Source organism: Malaclemys terrapin, chromosome 3 (genome assembly GCF_027887155.1).
Source record: "Malaclemys terrapin pileata isolate rMalTer1 chromosome 3, rMalTer1.hap1, whole genome shotgun sequence".
In the NCBI taxonomy this organism is placed as follows: domain Eukaryota; kingdom Metazoa; phylum Chordata; order Testudines; family Emydidae; genus Malaclemys; species Malaclemys terrapin.
The window spans coordinates 193151612-193173646 of NC_071507.1; the positions used below are offsets into that span (position 1 = coordinate 193151612).

Here is a 22035-nt window from a genome sequence, read left to right on the forward strand (position 1 = left end):
GTTTGCCTGGCTTTTAATAGTGCAAATAAAGTCATGGAATTTCAATAAATAATTCAGCCACAGCTCCAGTTTCAGGTTCAGTGTTAACTTTCAGCACCTGGCTGCTGTTATTATTTGTTAGTCTGAGTCTCTGCTTAGAGGCATGGACATTTGGCTGCAATTCATCAGCATTTGCAGAATATACAGCATGATGAGATCTCTGTCCCAGGCTCAGAGATTTTTAAGACATTTGAAATCCAGATGTGCACAGATTTACTTCTTACAAGGAACCTACATGCAGAATTCCAGCACTATGCAGTGGGGACGAAAGCTCTTTGCGTCGTTATTGTGAAACATCAGAAATTACTCCTGTATCTTTACCTCATCTCCCCTGGAAACAATAATAATTTTACTATAATTTGCATTACCGCTGCCGCTTTATCTGCTGACAGTGATCTATCTCTAATCCTCATTTTCTACTGCTTTTTAATAAAAAATATTAAATCCATTCAGCTCTCACAATAGAAACTATGGGTATGTCTACACTGCCATAAAACACCTGGGGCTGGCCTGAGTCAGCTGACTTGGGCTGGCAGGGCTCAGGCTAAGGAGATATAAAATTGCAGTTTGGACATTCAGACTCGGGCTGGAGCCTGGGATCTCAGAGCCCGTAGAATCTGAATTTTTTCACACAGTAATTTTATAGCCCCTTAGCCTGAGGCCTGCGAGCCCAAGTCAGCTGATGCAGACCAGCCACAGGTGTTTTATGGCAGTATAGACATACCCTATGGTAACTGGTGCTCTATAAATACCCAAGACAGACTGACTGAAGGCTACCAGGCCCTCATATCTTTTTCTCAGCGTTTGAGTCCTTTTGTGGACATTTGATGGGCAGAAACTAGAGAGATTTGTTTAAAAAAAAATTGAATCCAGCCTTTGCCTAGAATTGAATCCTGATTCTGCTCCCGCTGAAGTTGATGGAAGATGTGTCAATTGACTCTACTGGGAGCAGCAACAGGCCCAGTGTGCCATATTGTAGTCAGTCAATGGGAGCTGTGCACAAAGGCCAAGGAAAGAATACAGGCCTGTGAGTGTAGCCTGCAAAAATCTGAAAGCTCCATTACAGGTGTGCAGAGAATGAGCAGCAATTCAATATTACTGTATACCAGGGCAGGGTGGGATGGTAGTGCTCTTAGTAAACAACTCGTGATTTTATGCAAGTGCTTACATCTTCCAATGCAAAAAAAATCTTAGTCACAATACAGCACAGCCATAGTGAAATCTGATGCTTGAGTCATCAGACATTATGACATTGGTATGATTAGTTTGTGTCTATTTCCTAGTGTGACGGCCTTCACTCAGAGTTGGCTGGTAAGGAAGCGCCGCCTAGAGGTCAGGACTTAGGCTTGTGACCTGCAGGGGGGTTATTGGTAGGGGAATCCAGGCCCTCCCACTCCACCGGGCTCTGACCCAGGGCCCTTTGAGGATGCTTAAGGCTGCCCTTCCTGGGCCACTTCCTACCACCTTCCTGCGATTGTCCCAAAGTTACCATCTTAGGTAAGGCAGCATGAGAGTTGTCTGCTCATCCCAAGGCACCTCCTGGCGGCTGTGTGTGGTGAGGTCATTCTCCTTTCCTCTCAGGGAGCAACTGCCTCCTTCGTGTGTATGACCCAGCCTCCCAGGGCCAGCTCAGTCCAAGGCCTTTCCCCTGCTGGGGTAGTCCAAACAAAAAATAAAGAGGATCAATCCTGTCCAGAGTTCATATGAGGGGGAGAGGAGAATGCTTTTTTCTCAGGCTGTCCCTGCAGCAGGTCCTCCCTAGCCTCAGGGAGGGACCTTTGGGCAGCTGTTCAGGGAGAGATTCTGCCTTCCCTCAGCTCGTATCTCCTGCAGCTTCAGGTCTGCTCTCCTCTGGGCTGCCCCCAAATGAGCTGCTGCTCTGCCTTTTAACTCCTCCTGCAATTGGCGCATTTGCTACAGGTGCGGCGAGGCAAAGCTGGCTGAGCCCAGAATATTTCTTTAACCCCTTGTTGCTCAGTGTGGGGTTTGTATATCCCATCACACTTGGGTACCACCATAATCCTGCCAGCCACAACCAGCTGTCCTCCCAGATCCCAGCAGCTGACCTTCCTTCCACCCAGTCAACCCCACAACTGTAAAAAGAGTCACCTCCCTCGCCAGGCTGGGGTCTTTCACAACACCCAATTCCCACCACATGGTTGGCCTAGTACGGGTCACAGCCCCTCAAGCCTGTGGTGGCCCTGCCCTTGGGGGTGGGGGGGCTGCTTACTTCACCTCTGTGTTTGGGGGGAAAGCAAAAGTTCAGGTCAGCACAACCCATGCCCTTTCTGGAGTCAATAAGAAGGCAAAAAAGGTCTGAGGCATCACTTTACCACGGGGTGCCCGGGTAGCCGCTTTACTGGAGTCCTTATGGTTGGGTAGCAAAGTCAGCCCCTGGGGTTTGCTGGACTCCTCACAGAGCTGGGCAGTTTCTGGCATGAGGGTTCCTCCCGCTATTCTAGTCACTCCCTTCACTGACTTCCCACCTTTGTGTGCTGCAGCTTCCTCTTTTTGAAGACCTCCCCCTACCATAGATGGCTGGCAGAGCTACCTTAGCACCCAGAGCCTCTCTGTCAGTACGGGGTTCATACACCCTGTCACAACAACGAATAAGAGAGAGAGAGAAAAAATTACATTTTACCGATGGTTATAAACCTACCAGTACATTAGTTAACTTGAGTGAAATCCTGGCACCGCTGAAGTCAATAGGACTTTAGCCATTGGCTTCAATGGAGCCAGGTATTCACCGCTACAGTACAAATTTGTACCACTAGAAGGGCTTTTATTACCACTCTATGTCCAGCATAACTATCATGAAGATCTTTCTAAAAGATATGTTCTAGTTCAGCCACAATTTGATGGCTTCATGCAGGAATTGCTGAGTGAAATCTATGGTCAGTGTTACACAAGAGGTCAGAAAAGAATACGATAATTTTCCCTTCTGGCCTTAAAAGCTATGAGTGAAATCCAAGCCCCACTGAAGTCAATGGCAAAATTCCCATTGACATCATTGGGCTTGATTTTCACCCTATGAATCTGTGAAGAGGCAGAGAGAAGCGAGGGGCTATACCACCATAATCCTAGCAGTGAGATCAAGGAGGATGGCTGTATTGTGGTTATATGCGGGTACCATCGATATTCATTTACCCAGGAACTGCAGTAACTACTGCGTCTTCCTGTGTGGAGACTAGCAGATACTGGGTTAGTACAGTCATTGCAAAGTGGCAGGAGTTGAGTTTTAATTTATCATTATGTATTTATTTAAATGATCCCATAAATATTCATGGTGCTTTACAAACAATCAGAAATTACAGGCAACTGTGCCTGGAGGAGCTCACAAACTAAGTAAGGCATAGGACAATGAGAAGTGATACAGTTGAAGTGTAAGGACAGGTTGAAGAATGTACAGGATAAGATTAGCTGCGTAAGTTCCTTTGTAAACATACAAATATTGTTTGCTGGGATCATGGGATCTGTTCCCTTTCCTCTTTTCCCTTTTAAAACAGATACAGGAGTGGGGTCAGTGCTGGAAAGCCAGATGAAAGACATGGCTTTTAAGGAAGTATCTGAAGAAGAACAGGGAAGATGGGTGGCAAAGAGAGTCAGGGAAGTTGTTCCAGGTATAGAGGGCAGTGTGGTCTAGTGGATATATCATAGAATCGTAGAAGATTAGGGTTGGAAGAGATTAGGGTCATCTAGTCCAACCCCCTGCTCAAAGCAGGACCAACCCCAACTAAATCATCCCAGCCTGGGCTTTGTGAAGCCGGGCCTTAAAAACCTCTAAGGTAGGAGATTCCACCACCTCCCTAGGTAACCCAGTCCAGTGCTTCACCACCCACCTAGTGAAATAGTTTTTCCTAATATCCAACCTAGACCTCCCCCACTGCAATTTGAAACCATTGCTCCTTGTTCTGTCATCTGTCACCACTGAAAAAAGGCTAGCTCCATCCTCTTTGGAACCCCCCCCCCCTTCAGGTCATTGAAGGCTGCTATCAAATCCCCCCTCACTCTTCTCTTCTGCAGACTAAATAAACCCAGTTCCCTCAGCCTCTCCTCACAAGTCATGTGCTCTAGCCCCCTAATCATTTTTGTTGCCCACCGCTGGACTCTCCAATTTGTCAACATCCTTTCTGTAGTGGGGGACCCCAAACTGGATGCAGTACTCCAGATGTGGCTTCACCAGTGCCATTAGAGGGGAATAATCACTGCTGGCAACACTAATGCAGCCCAATATGCCATTAGCCTTCTTGGCAACAAGGACACACTGTTGACTTATATCCAGCTTCTTGTCCACTGTAATCCTGGAGTCCTTTTCTGCAGAACTGCCGCTTTGCCAGTCAGTCCCCAGCCTGTAGCAGTGCATGGGATTCTTCTGTCCTAAGTGCAGGACTCTTCACTTGTCCTTGTTGAAGCTCATTAGATTTCTTTTGGCCCAATTTTCCAATTTGTCTAGGTCACTCTGGACCCTATCCCTGCCCTCCAGTGTATCTACCTCTCTCCACAGCTTAGTGTCATCCATGAACTTGCTGAGGGTGCAATCCATCCCATCATCCAGATCATTAATGAAGATGTTGAACAAAACCGGCCCCAGGACCAACCCCTGGGACACTCCACTTCATACCGGCTGCCAAGTAGACATCGAGCCATTGATCACTACCTGTTGAGCCTGACAGTCTAGCCAGCTTTCTATCCACCTTATAGTCCATTCATCCAATTCATACTTTTTTAACTTGCTGGCAAGAATACTGTGGGAGTGTCATAACTATAAAGGGAAGGGTAACAGCCCTCCTGTGTACAGTACTATAAAATCCCTCCTGGCCAGAGACTCCAAAATCCTTTTACCTGTAAAGGGTTAAGAAGCTCAGGTAACCTGGCTGACACCTGACCCAAAGGACCAATAAGGGGACAAGATACTTTCAAATCTTGATGGGGGGAAGGCTTTTGTTTGTGCTCTTTGTTTTGGGGGTTGTTCGCTCTTGGGACTGAGAGGGACCAGACATCAATCCAGGTCCTCCAAATTTTTCTGAACAAGTCTCTCATATTTCCAACTTGTAAGTAAACAGCCAGGCAAGGTGTGTTAGTTTTTATCTTTGTTTTCTCAACTTGTAAATGTACCTTTTTGCTAGAGTGTTTATCTCTGTTTGCTGTAACTTTGAACCTAAGGCTAGAGGGGATTCCTCTGGGCTCTTTACGTTTGATTACCCTGTAAAGTTAGTTTCCATCCTGATTTTACAGAGATGATTTTTACCTTTTTCTTTAATTAAAAGCCTTCTTTTTAAGAACCTGATTGATTTTTCCTTGTTTTTAGATCCAAGGGGGTTGGATCTTGATCCACGAGGAGTTGGTGGGAGGTAGGAGGGGGGATGGTTAATTTCTCCTTGTTTTAAGATCCAAGGGGGTTGGATCTGTATTCACCAGGGAATTGGTGAAGAGTCTCTCAAGGCTACCCAGGGAAGGGAATTAGCACATTTGGGAGTGGTGGCAGCGGACCAGATCTAAGCTGGTAGTTAAGCTTAGAAGTTTCATGCAGGCCCCCACATTTGTACCCTAAAGTTCAGAGTGGGGAAGCAGCCTTGACAGGGAGACTGTATCAAAAGCTTTGCTAAAGTCAAGATATATCATGTCCACCGCTTTCCCCTTATCCACAGTGCCAGTCATCTCATCATAAAAGGTAAGCAGGTTGGTCAGGCATGACTTGCCCTTGGTGAATCCATGTTGACTATTCCTGATCACCTTCCTGTCCTCCAAGGGTTTCAAAATGGATTCCTTGAGGGCCTGCTCCATGATTTTTCCAGGGACTGAGGTGAGACTGACTGGTCTGTAGTTCCCCAGATTCTCCTTCTTCCCTTTTTTAAAGATGGGCACTATATTTGTCTTTTTCCAGTCGGCCGGGACCTCCCCCGATCACCACAAGTTTTCAAAGATAATGGCCAATGGCTCTGCAATCACATCAGTCAACTCCCTCAGCACCCTTGGATGCATTGCATCCGGCCCCATGGACTTGTGCATGCCCAGCTATTCTAAAGAGTCCTTAACCTGTTCTTTCACCACTGAGGGCTGCTCACCTCCTTCCCATACTGTGCTGCCCAGAGCTGACCTTGTCTGTGAAGACTGAGTTAAAAAAAGCATTGGGTACTTCAGCTTTTTCCACATCATCTGTCACTAAGTTGCCTCCCCCATTCAGTAAGGGTCCCACACTTTCCCTGACCTTCTTCTTGTTGCTAACAAACCTGTAGAAACCCTTTTTGTTAACTCTTCACATCCCTTGCTAGCCTCATCTCCAATTGTGCTTTGGCCTTCCTCATTACACCTCTGCATGCTCGAGCAATATTTTTATACTCCTTCCTAGTCATCTGTCCAAATTTCCACTTCTTGTATGCTTCCTTTTTGTGTTTATGCTCACAGAAGATTTCTATGCTAAGCCAAGCTGATCGCCTGCCTTACTATTGCTATTCTTTCTGCACATTGGGATGGTTTGTTCCTGCGCCCTCAATAAGGCTTCTTTAAAATACAGCCAGCTCTCCTCGACTCCTTTCCCCCTCATATTAGCCTCCCAGGGGATCCTGCCCATCAGTTCCCTGAGGGAATCAAAGTCTGTTTTTCTGAAGTCCAGGGACTTCAGAAGTCCAGGGAAGTCTAGGTCATTGGCCTGGGTATTAGAGACAGGGGCATAGCCCACCCAGTTAGCACCAAGCCCCACCCAAATCTGAGCATCTGTGTACCCCCGCTCCCCTTCCCTGTAACAATAGCAGCAGCAGTGGATTACTCCAGGCATTGAGCAAAGAGAGCATCTCCCTCCAGCTGTTCCAGATTAATTGGTAGCTGCCCCTACTCCCCCTGCCCCCTACTACTCAACAGGGACAGAGGGGACTCACTACTAGGGGGAACACCGCTGCACTGCAGGGACCTGTATGGGCTCCTCCCAGCCCACGGATGGAGAGCCATGCGACCAGAAGCAGCCAGAGTCAGAGCCAGGCAGTTACAGCAACAGTACAGAGAGGAACAGGGACTGCTGCTTCTGCAATGTGGGGAACAATGCATTACGTGAGAGGTGATGGGGAGTGGGGAGTGGGATAGGAAATGGGACCCAAGGTGCCAGAGCCAAAAAGAGGCCAGGCCAAGCTGTCTGGTCATTGCCTGTCCACCATAAGTTGGGGCAACCAAATTTCCATTCCTAGCTACACCATTGATCAGAAGGCCTGTGTCCTATTCCTGGCACTGCCAATGACCTTCCAGTCTGTTTTAGGATGTGTATATAAACCAATTAATAATTCTGTACTTTGGATGTGTGGTATACTCCGTACCCACCCCTTACATGTGAGTCTGATCAGCTCAGTGTAGTTCTGCTGTATGCCAGTAAAGAAACTGGAGTGATGAGTTAGAAGTCAAGCAGAGTTCTTGGGAACCGAAAGCTGAAGATGTTGGAGGGAATTCCAACATAAGTCCCTAGCACAATGGGACTCAGCAGAGTCCCTAGGTGCTATTATAAATATAAATAATAAAGCAAAGACGCACTTGTGGGAGAAGGACACAAAGGAAGCACTGTAGTTATGTTCAAATCTCATTTTGTATTAGCTTATGTGAGTACTTGGAATACTATCCTATGGGTACCAATGTGCCTGTGATACAATAAAACACAGGCCATATAAAGAGTCCACACACAGTCTCTGCCTGTGTGATATTTTGGTGTAGAAATGAACCATGCAATCCTTAAGGCTTCACACCAATAATTTGTATAACTTTGATATGGAAAAGCACAGAATATTCATGGGTAAATGATGTTATCATATGAAAGTGATTTGCAATGTCATATCATCTGTTCCATCCTCTTTAAAACAGCAGATACCAAGTCTGTGAGTATTTCATGTTGACTGTCATCAAGATAAAGAAGGAGAAATTGATCAATATATTGACTTGTAACAGGGTGCTAGCCAAAAGGCACTGACTCAGCCCATTAGTTCAGAGCCTGCTAGCTCAACTCCCAGTAAGGGGAAGTGATTGGAGCTGACAGGCTTTGGCTGATTAAAGCCCTAAAAGAGAGACACCTGTGAGCTTGATGGGGGAAGGCCTATAAAGCTAGCAGGAAGGAAGTAGGAGGGGAGGAACAGGAAAGTGAGGAGTGAGGGCCTGTTGCTCCCAGCTAGCTGTAAGAGCAAGCTGTTCCCTAAGGGGCTACCTGACTGATAGTTAACTGTAAAAAGCTGTATATACGTGGTGGTGGGAAAATACAGGGAAATAAAAGGGCACTGGTGTGTGAAAGAGTGGTCTCCAGCAACGAAGGGCACGTCTACATGACTCAAGAAATGGTTCTCTTTTTATTTCTATTTGCAGATCACTTGAGTTTCTCTTCTTTTCTTAATAGTAGATGCTCAATACACCTCTACCTCGATATAACGCTGTCCTCTGGAGCCAAAAAATCTTACCGCGTTATAGGTGAAACCGCGTTATATTGAACTTGCTTTGATCCACCGGAGTGCGCAGCCCCTCCCCCCCCCGAAGCTCTGCTTTACTGAGTTATATCCGAATTCGTGTTATATCGGGTCACATTATATCGAGGGAGCGGTGTATAACTGGGGATTGGAATGATACTTCCTGAATCCTGGCTGCAAAGAACACATCACAGTCTCTGAATTAGGGATGGCACAAACGGTAATTTTTGCTATTAGACTAAATACCAAATATTCTGTTCAGAGTTAACCCCTTTTACATCAGAAGGGGTTGACATCTCCATTACATTGCACTGACTCTGCCATGTGCACTGGAACAGAGCCTAGGTTCTTTATGTACGCAACCTTAGCCGTATAATAGGGACAAAGCAGCATGGCTTCTACTGCCTTTTTAATATACTAGAATTCTTTGAGAGTCAGCAAAATAGTGGATAAAGGAGAACTGGTAGATCTAAGCCAAGATTTTCAAAATTTGCTAATGGTTTTAAGTGCTTCAGTTTTGGGGTACCCAATTTGAGATATCTTAAAGGGGCCTGCACCCACCCTCTGAGAACCGGGCCTCTTTAAGGTGTCTCAATTTGGGCATCCAGCCACTAGTCACTTTTGAAAATCCAAAAAAATGCGACCAAGATTTTCAAAAAGGAGAACATCCTTCATGAGAGGCTTCTATGGCAATGAAACCCACTGCCTTGAGGTGAGAGATTAAATTATTGTAATGAATGAGAAACTAGTTAAGAGACAAAAAGCAAAAAGTAGAAATAAATGGTTACTATTCATCAAGGCAAAAGTTTAATAGCTTAATTGGCCACTATTATAAGTAGAGCTAAAAGTACTAATAGTCTTACTTGGAATGGCTGTGCCTGCATTCCTTTCTTACCACGCGGGACTCACAAAAGTAATAATAATACTTTACACTTTTATCTGAGGATCTCAAATCACTTCACAAATGGTAATTAATAAAGCCTGACAACATTCCTGGGAGCTGGATATTATTACCCTTTTTTTACAAACAAGGACCCTCAGGCACAGAAGGACTGAATGACTTGCTTAAAGTCACATAGGAAGCCAGTTATCCCTGGTTCTTGGTCCTGTGTCCAACCATACAGCCATCCTACTTCCCCCAAAGCCATGTTATAATGAGAGACTGTGCCTTTGCCAATTGTGAACTCAACCTTTGAAGGCATCTCCTTACATATGGTGAAAAATTCCCAGAGCAGGTTCAGCGTCCAGTGGGTTATCTCCTTCCCTCACAGATTCTGAATGGGTATCTCCCACAAAATGCATGTTCACTGGCTCTCTCCAACATGCCACTTAACTAACACTTTGATTATTAATTATGAGATTCAATGGTAACTCCTCAGGGAAGGATCCAAGGATCAAGCCATCTGACTGTTCAGACTAGCATTCAGTTGAACAGCAAGGGTTAGAAAATGGCACTATTTGTGTATGAATCAGATCTGAAGAGAATAGTTGTCACTTCCTCACTATAAATACCTGAGGGATCTCCAAAATACAGTTCGGCCCCCCCTTAAGATCCTAAAGGCCACAGGTATGCAGCGCCACTCCATTCTCCCCCTCCTCCCCCTCCCCCAAGATCCTAAATGCCGCAGGAATGCAAATCAGCCAAGTGGCTAATGATGCTGACCAAGTTTGGTTTAAATGAAAATAAAACATGTAGGGTTTTGGGGCCAAATATGAACACTTCTGTTGGCTGGCTTTTGTGGAGCTGGTTGAAGAACCTCAGCTCTTCTTTTTTGTTACTACACCTCCAGTTTCTCTAGCAAATATTTCATTCCTATTTGGCACATGCACCAATGGTGCCATTTCCAAATATATGTATTTTTTTTAAGATTGTTGCTTAGAATTTCCTCTAACAAGAGCTGAAGTCTTGAAGAAGTCCAACAAAGTTTAAACATTAAATAGAGTATATATTGCTGTTATAGGCTCCTGTTCAGGAAAGTACTTGAATACATGCTTAACTCCCATTGAAGTTAATGGGACTTAAGTACATGCGTGAAGACTAGCATATAGTTACCCTGTATTTCAGCTCATAGTTAAATGCTTTCAAGAACTGGGGTTACAGTCAACAAGAAAGTTCTATCTTACACAATGCCTACGATACCTGATTAAGTTCTTAACTGAGACCTACCAGGACCACACTATGAATATACCCTTCTTAGCTGGTCTCTCTATTGATGGCACTCCAAACAGCTTACTGGTTTTAATATTTGGACAAGAACATCTTAAGGAAAAGAAAATAGAAACTCTTCACTACAGCAATGCATTGGCACACTTGATCTCATCTTGTAAATATATAATATGGCACAATAAATAGGATATTTCCTGTCTTGCTCTACATTTCAGATAGGGGGTTCACTTCCCCCTGGGGTTCTGAGAGTATTTAGAGTAAGTGTCAAAAGGCAGACGCCTTCCCAATTATAAAACAAAGAGGGTGTAACACTGTGTAGCATGAAATTAGATTTGATAGTAAGAACGATAAAATTGAATCTCTCGTTAATCCTCACCACGAAATATGTAGCTCAATTAGTGTTCCTGCTTCTGCTAACTTGCTAAAATCCCTTTGAAAAAGAAAAGTATATGAGCATCATCAAAAACATCTGCATACAAGCCGCAGTGTCCAAAGGGACCTGAAAAAACTTCATCCCATTATGCAGAATGGTCCCGGTGCTGTGAAAAATTAAAACACCAGGAGACAAGATGGCTCTGAATACATTCTGATCCTCCAGAAATCTAGCACTTTCCATATTCTGCTACAATACTTAAACTGTATGCTTAATCATTTTTATTATTATAATTAAGGACAGTATTGTTTTGCCTTTCAAGTTGTTGCACTCTGGGAATAATTGGAAGTGAAGCTGCATGTTTTTTTTAAGGTTAATTAAAATAATGTTCACTTCCCGCTGTGAGATGGCATATCAGAGTGGGCACATCAACGGGACTATTTCAAGAATGAGTGAGAGAGCCTATTACATTTACTATATTATAATAGCTTTCACTTAGAGAGAGTCTATTGATCACAGTTATTAACATTGGATAGTGGTTGGGGCCTCTAGGTACTGATTGATACTATTAATAAATACTTGAAACTGGCTCATAAAGTTACTGAGACCTGTTTTTAAACCCACCTGATTTTCTTCTTCAATGAATTATCAACCCCCCTGCTCTCCTCTACCTCTCACTGTAGAATTAATAAATTAAAAGTAGCTGAAGTATTTACGGAGGCGTCTCCTATATATAATAAGACAGAACATCCCATTCATTCTTCCCCCCACTTACTTAGAGGCAAGCAGCTGGTGAGATGGTGGAGTTGTCCTAATATGTTTACACTGAGTTCCAGGGGAGGATCCTCTCGTAATTGGACTTTTAAGAATCTGGAGGCTAATCAGAAAAATAACAGACAGATTTGTATTTAATTGACACCACATGAGCAAACTGGGATGTTTCAAAGATGGAGGGAGACAGTTATAGAGAAATCCCACTCCCGACAACTCTATAGCATTATCAAGTTATAAGCAGTAAGAGTCTGATCCTGCAAACCTTAGAGTACTCCTTACTCACATGAGTAAGGATTACTCATATGTGTTAAGGTATGCAGGGTCAGGCCCTTATTCACTAGGCATTGGCTGATCAGTGTTTCTGTGGGCAAGAAGTGATTACTGAGTAGTCATGAGAGCTTTGTTACCCCTCCATGGGATATATTCATTACACTCCAGATACTTTAAGAAATATAAGTTTTCAGAAAATTTTAGCTTCGCTCCTGAACCGCCTACCTACAATCCCCAAATCCAACCCCAGTCACCATCAGGCAAAAAGTGTCAGCATTAAATGTGGTGAGGAAACATATATCATCAAGTTTCAGTCTTATGAATGAATGTCTGGTCCAGTTCACTGTGCAACAGAGCCCACATATGCAATTGGGCTTCAATGGCAAATTCACTTTGAATAGCAGCAAGAACAAATCCAATTTCTTCAACTTGCCAGTTATTAGCTTCTCTCTTTCTTGTCCACTGCGTTGGCTTTTTATTTGGACTAAGATGTTATTTATTCTCTACATTGTGCTAGACAAGTGTATAATGCGCTTTTATTTAATTGCTATGTAGGTGCTATCATGCAAACATGTTTTCCTTAGGAAGTTCAATCTGAGTAGCACTGGGAAGCTCCCTTTTCTTCCCCTTCTCTTCCTGGCATATTAATAGACTTCACAAATGGTCCAGGAGTGTTCTGCTTGCCCTTTGAAGTTATTACCTATATAAGATTTTTTCTCTTGTTCTGACTGTTACATAATAAAATACTGGCTGCTATTATTAGTAATGAGGAAGGACTCACTGTACTAACAGAGCCGTGCCTATATTTTCTGCAAAGAGAGAGTACGGTCTAATGGATACATTGTATTACTGGGGAGAGTGGGTTCCAGTGTTACTGCAAATTTTTTTACGTTCATGTGCGGAATGAATTTTGATGTGTGACACATCACCTTCATATTGGTGCACATAACAAAATGTATGTGGTGGGGGTGGGGCTGAGGGGTTTGGAGTGTGGGAGGGGGCTCAGGGCTGGGGCAGAGGGTTGGGGTGTGGGGGGATGAGGGCTCTGGGGTGAGGCTGGGGATGAGGGGTTTGGGGTGCGTGAGAGGGCTCAGGGCTGGGGTAGAGGGTTGGAGTGCGGGGGGGGGTTGGCTCTGGGGTAGGGTCGGGGATGAGAGGTTTGGGGTGCAGGCTGCCCCAGGGCTGCAGTGGGGAGAGAGGGCTCCCCCCAGCCCTCTCTCGCTGCAGCAGCTCAGGCTGGGAAAAAGGCGTCTCTCCCCAGCTGTGGCAGCTCAAGCAGGGCTGGGCTGGGCCGAAGGAGAGGCTCCTCTCCCCGGCAGCACTGGTGGGCCTGGGCCAGGCCGAGGGAGGGGCTCCTCTCCCCCGGCTGCGGGAAGTCCGGGCAGGTCCGTGCTAGGGCTGGCAGGGAGGGGTGCCTCCCCCCGCCGCAGCCCTGACTCGCTGCATGGGGCTTAATAGGCAGCTGTGCAGCCAGACAGCTTAGAGGGAACTTAGGTGGGTTCTATTGTCCACTTTGCCACTGACTGGCTGTGTGACCTGTGGTGACATTTCACAACCACTTTGCACGAAGTGCTGGGCAACAGTGAATCAGGCACAATGGAATCAATAAACCAGTGTAAATGAGACAGGTATAGGGCCCATTGTCTACACTGATCTCTCCTTGGACTCAGTGGCCATTATATGGTTCTCCAAATGTTTACCCATATAATAGGTTGGCTGTAGCTTCAGTGGAATTGCCATGATATTAGGGAGAGGAGAATTTGGCTTCAGGCCAGCATATCCACTTACAGCACTAGCCTCATTTCAGGAAAAGTAAGAAGTTAACAGGCACTGGTGCTGGTTTAATGGATGTAATTTCACAATAATTACTTGGGTCCAACAATGTGAAAGTGCCCAGTTTTTCATGGTAACTCAGTGTCTGATCTTACCATGCAATTTGCAGAACAGAAATAACTATGTTATGTTGCAGTGCTGTGCAAAATTGGGCTACTCCACTTCCGAGGGATTTGTGCAAATGAATTTTCTTCAGCTTTACCACAGTGTCTGCTATTTCCGTGTCAAAATCAAGTGCATGATGAATCCATGGTTTCAAGTAGAGAGGCACTCGAACCAAACCTTCAGATTTGAATCTCCTCAAACTCTGAGGCTAGGTCCACACTACCCGCCTGATTCGGCGGGTAGAGATCGATCTTCTGGGATCGATTTATCACGTCTCATCTGGATGCGATAAATCGATCCCAGAAGCGCTCCCCCGTCGACTGCGGAACTCCTGCTCGCCAAGAGGAGGAAGCGCTGTCGACGGGGGAGCTTGCCTGCGCCGCATGGACCCGCAGTAAGTAAACTTAGTTTGATCTAGGAAACGTTGACTTCAGCTATGCTATTCTCGTAGCTGAAGTTGCATTTCCTAGATCAATCCCCCGCCCCAGTGTGGACCAAGCCTGAGAGTGTTTTAATCTGAACCTAGATCCAAATTAGAGTTTTTCAAATGGCCCCTATCTTTCAAACTGGACCAAAACCTTGGGTGCAGTTGAAATCCTGGATTTCGATTGGAATTTAGCAGATTGAGTCAATCTAATGTCTCTGCAAACCCAAGCTCACCTTAAGATGAGCCCAGGTCACCTGAAAGGTTCATGACCTTTAGCAGCAAATCTTTCAGCAAAACAGCCTGAGTATGGTAAAACCAGCCAAGTTCTATCTGGTTTATGGTTCTGTTGCAAATGTAAGCGGTGAGCAGCCAGCTGGATAGAGTGAGGGGACACCCTGGGCAGCGTGCCCAGTGTGGGGAGACACCCCAGCCAAGACGCCTTGCAGGCCAGACTTGGGGGGAAAGGAGGTCGGGGATTGTAACCCTGGGGGGGGGGGCTGACGCTGGGAAGAAGGGTCCTGCCACTTAGAGCCTGATGGCATGTGGCCACCGCCAGAGCATAGAGCAAGTGTCCGACCTGCAGCACAGCCAGGGCCTGAGAAGGAGGCTTGGGATGTGGGAGGAACAGACTGTGAACTTCCCTTATATTCCAGAGACGCTGGTTGTGATGTCCCCATACCCCAGAGTGGGGTTATGTGTTTTCCTTTAACCTTTCCCATTTTTCCATATCTTTTAAAAAACGGATTGCTGTTTAATAAATTGTATTTGCTTTGAACTGTATGTAATGATCAGTGGGTCAGGGAAGCATCCAGTGCGGAGACAGCACCCCAAGTGGGGACACCCTAGCCCCTGCCCTAAGTGACCACAACAAGGTTGGGGTCCGAGCCCTGCAGGAGTCCCGGGCCCAGGCTTGTTGGGGTTACGAGGACTCTGCCAGAAAGGAGAGTGGAAGGGGAGCTGTCGAGGTCAGGCAGGCCTTTGGGTAAAGGAAGTGGGAGCGAGGACTCAGATCCTTTCGCTAGCCCATTTCATCGGGGTAGTGTATAAGCCAGGAAAGTTCCTCACAATAGCGGGACCATTCCCCCGCTTACACAAACCTTTTGCAGAGCTGTATTAATTAGAAGTGAGTCCTGCTCTAGGACACACTAATGCTGCCTCTCAGTTTCAGTACCAAGGAGACAAAACTTATGAGAGCAAGCCGTAATGCAATATCTTTTCTAAAGAAAAGAACATGTATTTGCTAAATTATTTCATCACCCATATCCCAGACGTACTCTGTATGCATAAATCTTAGTTATTCAACCCATATAAGTAAACAAGGGACGGTTGGTTGCTTCACCAGGATCATAAGAATCTTTTAAACACTATGATACCACAAATTAAAATTGAATTTATCAAAACCGTTATCATCCTGAAAGCTTTGGTCACCCTGGTAATTATTATGCAAGGATGTTGACCTTGGATACAGCTTTTGCCCAGCTTAGCCAGTGTTATTTGTATCTTTACATGGCTAAAGACCATAAACTTCTGAAGGAAAAAACAGGCCATTTCCTCAATGCTAAGACTAGCAGTTTTTTATTGTCTTGCAGCTGTTTGTAAGAAACTCAATAGCTACTAGGGATGAGCACAGACTGGAACTCTGGTGCAAACATCTCTCTTGAACTTGGCAAAAGTTCAGATTTTTGTCTGGATCCAAATGTCTTAATTTGAGCCCTATTTCTTCTATTGATGTAAACTAGAACTCCAGATCCAAATATCCCTGGATGTGGAAATGCTTGGATTCTGATGTGGAAGTCTTCTCCTGGGTCCTTTTTTGGTAGGGACTGTGGGGCAGAGCCTCCACTGGTGTGAAAGTGTCATAGGTCCATCGAAGTCCCATGACAATGACAGTCTACATCAGCTGAAGACCTGCCCCTGAGTTTTCTAACAGCCCTGTTACACAGCAGTTTTTATGTGGACAAGGGAAATTAAGAGTCTAGACAGTGTTCCAGAACTAGCTTAACAATGGCTAGGGACCCACTTTCCCTAGCCAGACGTTGTGTCATAATAGGGGCTAGGACATTCACTCAAACTACTGGCCAAAGCTAAGCCTGGAGTAAATCCATTACTCGGTTGGTGATAACCTACAGAGCTGTTGCCTGATATTGTTTGTTTTCAGTCTGGTAATTTTTATGTTGATATCCAGTTTTCTTTCTCACAAGACGTGAGCAGAGCCCATGGTGCATACTCATTATTTTTCCTTTCTTTCCCCTAGGCTGGTATAGATGGAGAGAGTATTGGGAACTGTCCTTTTTCACAGCGTCTCTTCATGATCCTCTGGCTCAAAGGGGTTGTGTTTAATGTCACCACAGTTGACCTGAAAAGGTAACAAGTTATTGGTTAATTTATTTGAAAACCATCACAATGGCCCATAGTTTGCTCTTTATTAGAAACACACCCTCCCTCTCATTGTCTTCAGTGGGCTTTGCATCAGGCACATAGCGCCAAAGACACACGACAGAGCAATTGAGATTCAGTTTCTTGATTATTTGTAGAAAAAAAATATTTTGTGTATTAAATAGGACTCTTTCAAACTACTGTGAATACTGAATGAAATAAGGGGATGCAAGTGACTGGTTTCCTGAGTGCCATGAACACCAGTGGGGCTCTGTGATAATAAATGTCTGGTGATAACATGAATTTCCCTTTTCTCTCTGCAGAAAGCCAGCTGATCTACACAATTTGGCCCCTGGGACTCACCCGCCGTTCTTGACTTTTAATGGAGAGGTCAAGACTGACATCAACAAAATCGAGGAGTTCCTGGAGGAGATGCTTGCACCTCCAAAGTAAAAATTGTGCTTTATTGTCAGCGTTTGTTAGGAATGGAGGAAGATGTTCTATCTGGAGCTTATAAGAAGCTCCCAGTCCTGCAACCAGAGTAGTCTTTACCCGTAGAACAGTCCAGCTGACTTCAGTGGGTCTGCTTGCATGTGTAAAGGCTGCTTGCATGATTAATACTTGCAGGATGTTTTCTCCTCACACACAGCACAACACTCCAAACAAAGCCTTGGTGAGACCCAAACTGGAATAGTGTGTCCATTTGTGGTGTCCACATTTTAAAAAAGGATGTTGAAAAATTGGATTGGATGTAGAGAAGAGAATGATTTAAAGGCTGGAGAAAATGCCTTACAGTGAGAGACTAAGGGAGTTCAATATGTTTAGTTTAGCAAAAAAGAAGATTGAGAGGTGACTTGTTTACAATGTCTAAATAGCTTCATAGCAAGAAAATACCAGGTACTAAAAGGATTTATAATCTAGGGGTGAAAGGCAGACAAGAAATGAAAGCCAGACAAATTCAAGTTAGAAATAAGGCACAAATATTTAACAGTGAGGGTGATTAATCATTGGAACACATTACCAAGAGTAGTGGTAAATTCCCCATCTCTTGATGTCTTCATATCAAGACTGAATGCCTTTCTGGGAGATCTGCTTTAGCCAAACCCAAATTATTGGTCTCAAAACAGGGGTAACTGGGTGAAATTCTGTGCTATACAGGAGGTCATATTAATGATCTAATGGTCCCTTCTGGCCTCAAGTTCTACGAATTTGAAAAATGTCTAGGTGCATTATAGGGTGTTTTCACCTTCTATTGAATCATCAGCTGTTGGCCAGTGCTGGGGGCAGGAGATCAGATATGCTAGAACATTTTAGAGCCCTATCCAAGACCCACTGAAGTCAATGAGCATCCTTATGTTGACTTCAGTGGGCTTTGGATCAAGCCCTTAATCTCCTCTGGTCTTTCAAATCAATATGTTCCTTTGCCCCAGATGTCTCTTTAAAAAAAACCCACACAAAATCAAAACTCCCCACTCGTCCACCTTCGTTATACTAACACTCCTTGCTGTTACATTCTATGCTATATTTTCAGCACCGGGAATTAAGCACAGGTCTGCCATTGATAATAGAGGGAATTTGCTGCCAAACTCCCCCACACCCTGCTAGAAATCTACGCCTCTTTCTGATTTAAGGCCACTGTACCTTAGCTGCTGGTCACATTAAGTGCTTGTCATAAAACCATCACGGTGTAACTCTCCAAATGCCTGGCTCCCCAGGACAGCAGTATTATTAAGAGGGTTTTGTCAAGCTGTCATGCTGAGATAAATTACAGCGTTAATTACAGTTCTGGGAACAGGGATATTTTTTCCCCTCTTTCTCTAAACAGCATTTGTGATTATCAGTATATTGCTGTAACAATAAAACATTATTTTCCAGACTGCTCCTCTCCTTTTCAGGTACCCCAAGTTGGCTGCTGCACATCGTGAATCAAACACTGCAGGGATAGATATCTTCTCCAAATTCTCTGCATACATAAAAAACACCAAGCAGCAGGACAACACTGGTGAGTAGGGTGCACTACCAACTCTTTCAAAGGAGGTTTCACACTTAAAAAATGAAGCACATTGTCATTCATATATTTCATGTAATATGCCCAAGTGGCGTAAGGTATTATTGCCAATCAGTTTGGGCCAGTGAATTTAAAGGAGTTACTCCAAATTTGCACCAGTCTAATGAAGATCAGGAGCTGCTCCCAAGTGTCTCAGGGTTGTGTTTAGCTGGCACGGCTGGTTTGCTGTTGTAGCCTGCACAATAGTGACATCTTATTTAAAAATTAATTAGGAGAAGGGAGTGATTTGATTTGGCTTCTTAGCCTGTGTTATTGCAGCTGAGAAGCTCCAATCCTCCTCTTCAAAGCACTCACACGGAAGTGTCAAAAATAAATAAATGCCTCTTAGTACCTCTATGACATGCCCAGTTGGAGCTAAAGCTATCCCCTCAGCTCAGTGCAGCTACACTTCTCCTCTCCCACCAGAGAGCCAGATCCTCAGCTGGTGTCAATTGGTCTATACCAGTGGTCCCCAAACGTCTCAGGATCACGACCCCCCCTTACCCCTATTCGCACCTCCTACCCTGAGCCAGGGCCAGGATTAGGGTCGTGGCTGAGGGTTGGGGGGGAGGAGGATGTGGACAGGGTAAGGGTGCCGAGGCTGGTGCCACAGCTGGGGGTGGGGGCAGGGCTGGGAGTGGAGACCCAGCCAGGGGCCGAGGCCAGCAGCTGGGGCCCTAGGCGCACAGCCAGGAGTGGAGCCCCAAGCATGGGGCCAGCAGCTGGGGCCGGAGCTGGGGCCAGGAGCAGAGCTGGGTGGCACTCCCTCCCTGCCTCTCATGCAGGCTGGCCCAGGCCTCAGCCATGCCCCTGAACGTTCCTCCGTGTCCCCTAAGGGGGTGCGCCCCACACTTTGGGGACCTCTGATCTATACCAATTTACACCTACTGAGGATCTGTCAGAGTGTTTTCAATCACTCTTCAGGTTGCACCTTACCTGAGAATGTAAAGACTGCTGAGCAGGTTCTGTGTTTTCTATTGTGTTAAGCACCATGCACATGTACTGCTGATCAGATGGGAAGGTTAATCTTGTGGTTAGATTCGAGAGATATAGGTTCGGGTCCCAGCTCTGCCACAGTCTCCCTGTGTGACCGTGTAGTGAGGGTACATTGTGATGGGACACCCCCCCCGGCCTAATGAGTGTCCCTGATCATAGGCAGTGCCAATTAAGTGCGCCTGCAAACCATGCTCTACCTGGAGAAGGGGAACTTAAAAAGGTGAAGCTGGCCACAGAGTGGGGAAGGAAGTTTGCCCAAGAAGAGAGGCTGCTAGACAGCCCAGAAGCCATGGAAGCCCAGCCCAGCCCAGCCCAAAGCAGTGGCTAGCCTTCCCTCCCCTCCCCCACCCTTGTTTAGGGCAGACAACCACTGCAGCCCGGAGAAGGGCTCTGGACGTCGGCTCTCTGTCAGTGATCTGTAGCTGGACTGAGGAGCAGTGCTAGGGACTGGAGATAATTAGACTCTGAAAGGAGTGAGTGAGCTCAGCTTCCACAGGGGACAGTGAGCTTGCCCAGGAGTGCGGGTTCCAGAGGGCACCCAGAGGCCAGAGACGTTAAGAAACAACAGCCAAGCCCAGGCTGAGAGCCGGCCGATGACATACGTCTACACTGCAGAATTATGAATGCTGATTTGAATGAGCCTCTGCATTAACTGCAGCTTAATGGCAGGTCAAGAATGTGAATTTAAAGGTAGGCGCATCGGTTAGATTCCTTTAATGGTAGAAGGCTACTGACAGGAAGTAGAGTAAATGATGACAGCACCACGGTATCAAGTTATCAACACTTTCTGATGGTTCTGTTTCCTATCAGTTGATATGTCTTTTTAAAAACCACCCAAAACAAGCCAAAAATGGAGGGGGGAAAGTTATAGGGACTGATCCTAATCTCATTTGTGCTATATTTACACCAGTGTAACTGCACTGAAGCCAGTGGACGTAGTCTTATTTACAACAGTATAAGTGTAATCAGCATTAGGTCCTGGTCCTTAGGCCACCATGAGTTGAATCCATCCCTGGAATCGCACAGAGCAGCCCAGGGGCTTCTCTAAATTACAGTGGCGACAGCATCCTACAAGGACAGAGTGCTGTGTTTCCAGCTCCCATCTGACACCTCTAACATGCCCTGCACATGGAAGTGGGGATGGGTGGTATAGAGCTGGCTATTAACATCTCTGTGCAATGTGAGCACTCCCCTGGGACAGGAAATCCAGGACATCCCCTTTTAGGGCCACTATCTGGCTGCTTTGCGATCCCTGAACAGCACAAAAGCAGCAGGACTAGTGGCTGAGGATTGAGGCCCAGATTTCAGTGGCCATTAGGTGACTAAATACCTTTGAGTAGCCAGGCCAGAGCCCTTAAGTTCACAACACATCCCTGATGAGTCATGTTTTATTTCTTATCACTTCAGTCCTGTCTTAGGAAAAAGTGAACTCAGGGAGGTATGCCCTCCTCTGCCTACCCCTGACAGTCAGCTTAGTTGTGAAACCTCTCTTTATCACACACATACCTCTGCCCCTCCCACTTCCTGTAAGCACAAGGTCCACCAGCAAAACCCCAGGTCCATAGGTGGCAGGTATAATAGGCCAGGAGAGGCTGAGCCTCCCCAGTGCAGCCACTGCAACCTGCCGCTGGATGCCTGGGCAGTGGTGGCCCCGCCTGTGCTCCGTCTCTTCCCGTCCCTGCTCTGCCCCTTCCCTGAGGTCCCCAGCGTCCACCGCTGCCTGGCTGAGTCCCTCCTCTCCACCACTCCACCCCCCTTTCCCTACACGGCCCCCACTGCCCCACGTCCCTCCTCTCCTCCATCCCCCTCCCCCCCAAGGTGGCCCCCTGCCCACCACATCCCTCCTGTCCCCCCTCCTTCCCTGCAAGGTCCCCCTGCCCGCCGTATCCCTCCTCTCCCCCCTCCTCCCCTGCAAGGTCTCCCTGCCCACCACATCCCTCCTCTCCTCCCCCCTCCTTCCCTGCAAGGTCTCCCTGCCCGCCGTATCCCTCCTCTCCTCCCCCCTCCTTCCCTGCAAGGTCCCCCTGCCCACCGTATCCCTCCTCTCCTCCCTGCAAGGTCCCCTCGCCCGCCGTATCCCTCCTCTCCTCCCTCCTCCTCTCCTGCCAGGTCCCCTACCCGCCCTATCCCTCCTCTCCTCCTCCCTCCTCTTCTCCCCCCTCCTCTCCTGCAAGGTCCCCCTGCCCGCCATATCTTGGG

The 22035-nt window shown here is 46.2% G+C and overlaps 1 protein-coding gene and 1 long non-coding RNA gene across 6 annotated transcripts in view; one reads left to right on the top strand and one right to left on the bottom strand.

The window, feature by feature from the left end:
- The window catches only part of CLIC5 (chloride intracellular channel 5), a 140205-nt gene that overhangs the window by 81942 nt on the left and 36228 nt on the right, over window positions 1–22035 (top strand). For all 5 annotated transcript variants that reach the window (XR_008444436.1, XM_054023318.1, XM_054023319.1 and 2 more), the window contains 3 exons: window positions 16672–16781; window positions 17117–17242; window positions 18689–18795. Coding sequence is in view for 4 of the 5 variants with exons in the window: in XM_054023318.1 (XP_053879293.1) it covers window positions 16672–16781; window positions 17117–17242; window positions 18689–18795 (343 nt within the window). In the remaining variant the exon portion in view is untranslated. The remainder of the gene's footprint in view (window positions 1–16671; window positions 16782–17116; window positions 17243–18688; window positions 18796–22035) is intronic.
- The window catches only part of LOC128834509 (uncharacterized), a 42529-nt gene continuing 37178 nt past the window's right edge, over window positions 16685–22035 (bottom strand). The window contains exon 3 of the long non-coding RNA XR_008444437.1: window positions 16685–16773. This is a non-coding gene — a long non-coding RNA (uncharacterized LOC128834509). The remainder of the gene's footprint in view (window positions 16774–22035) is intronic.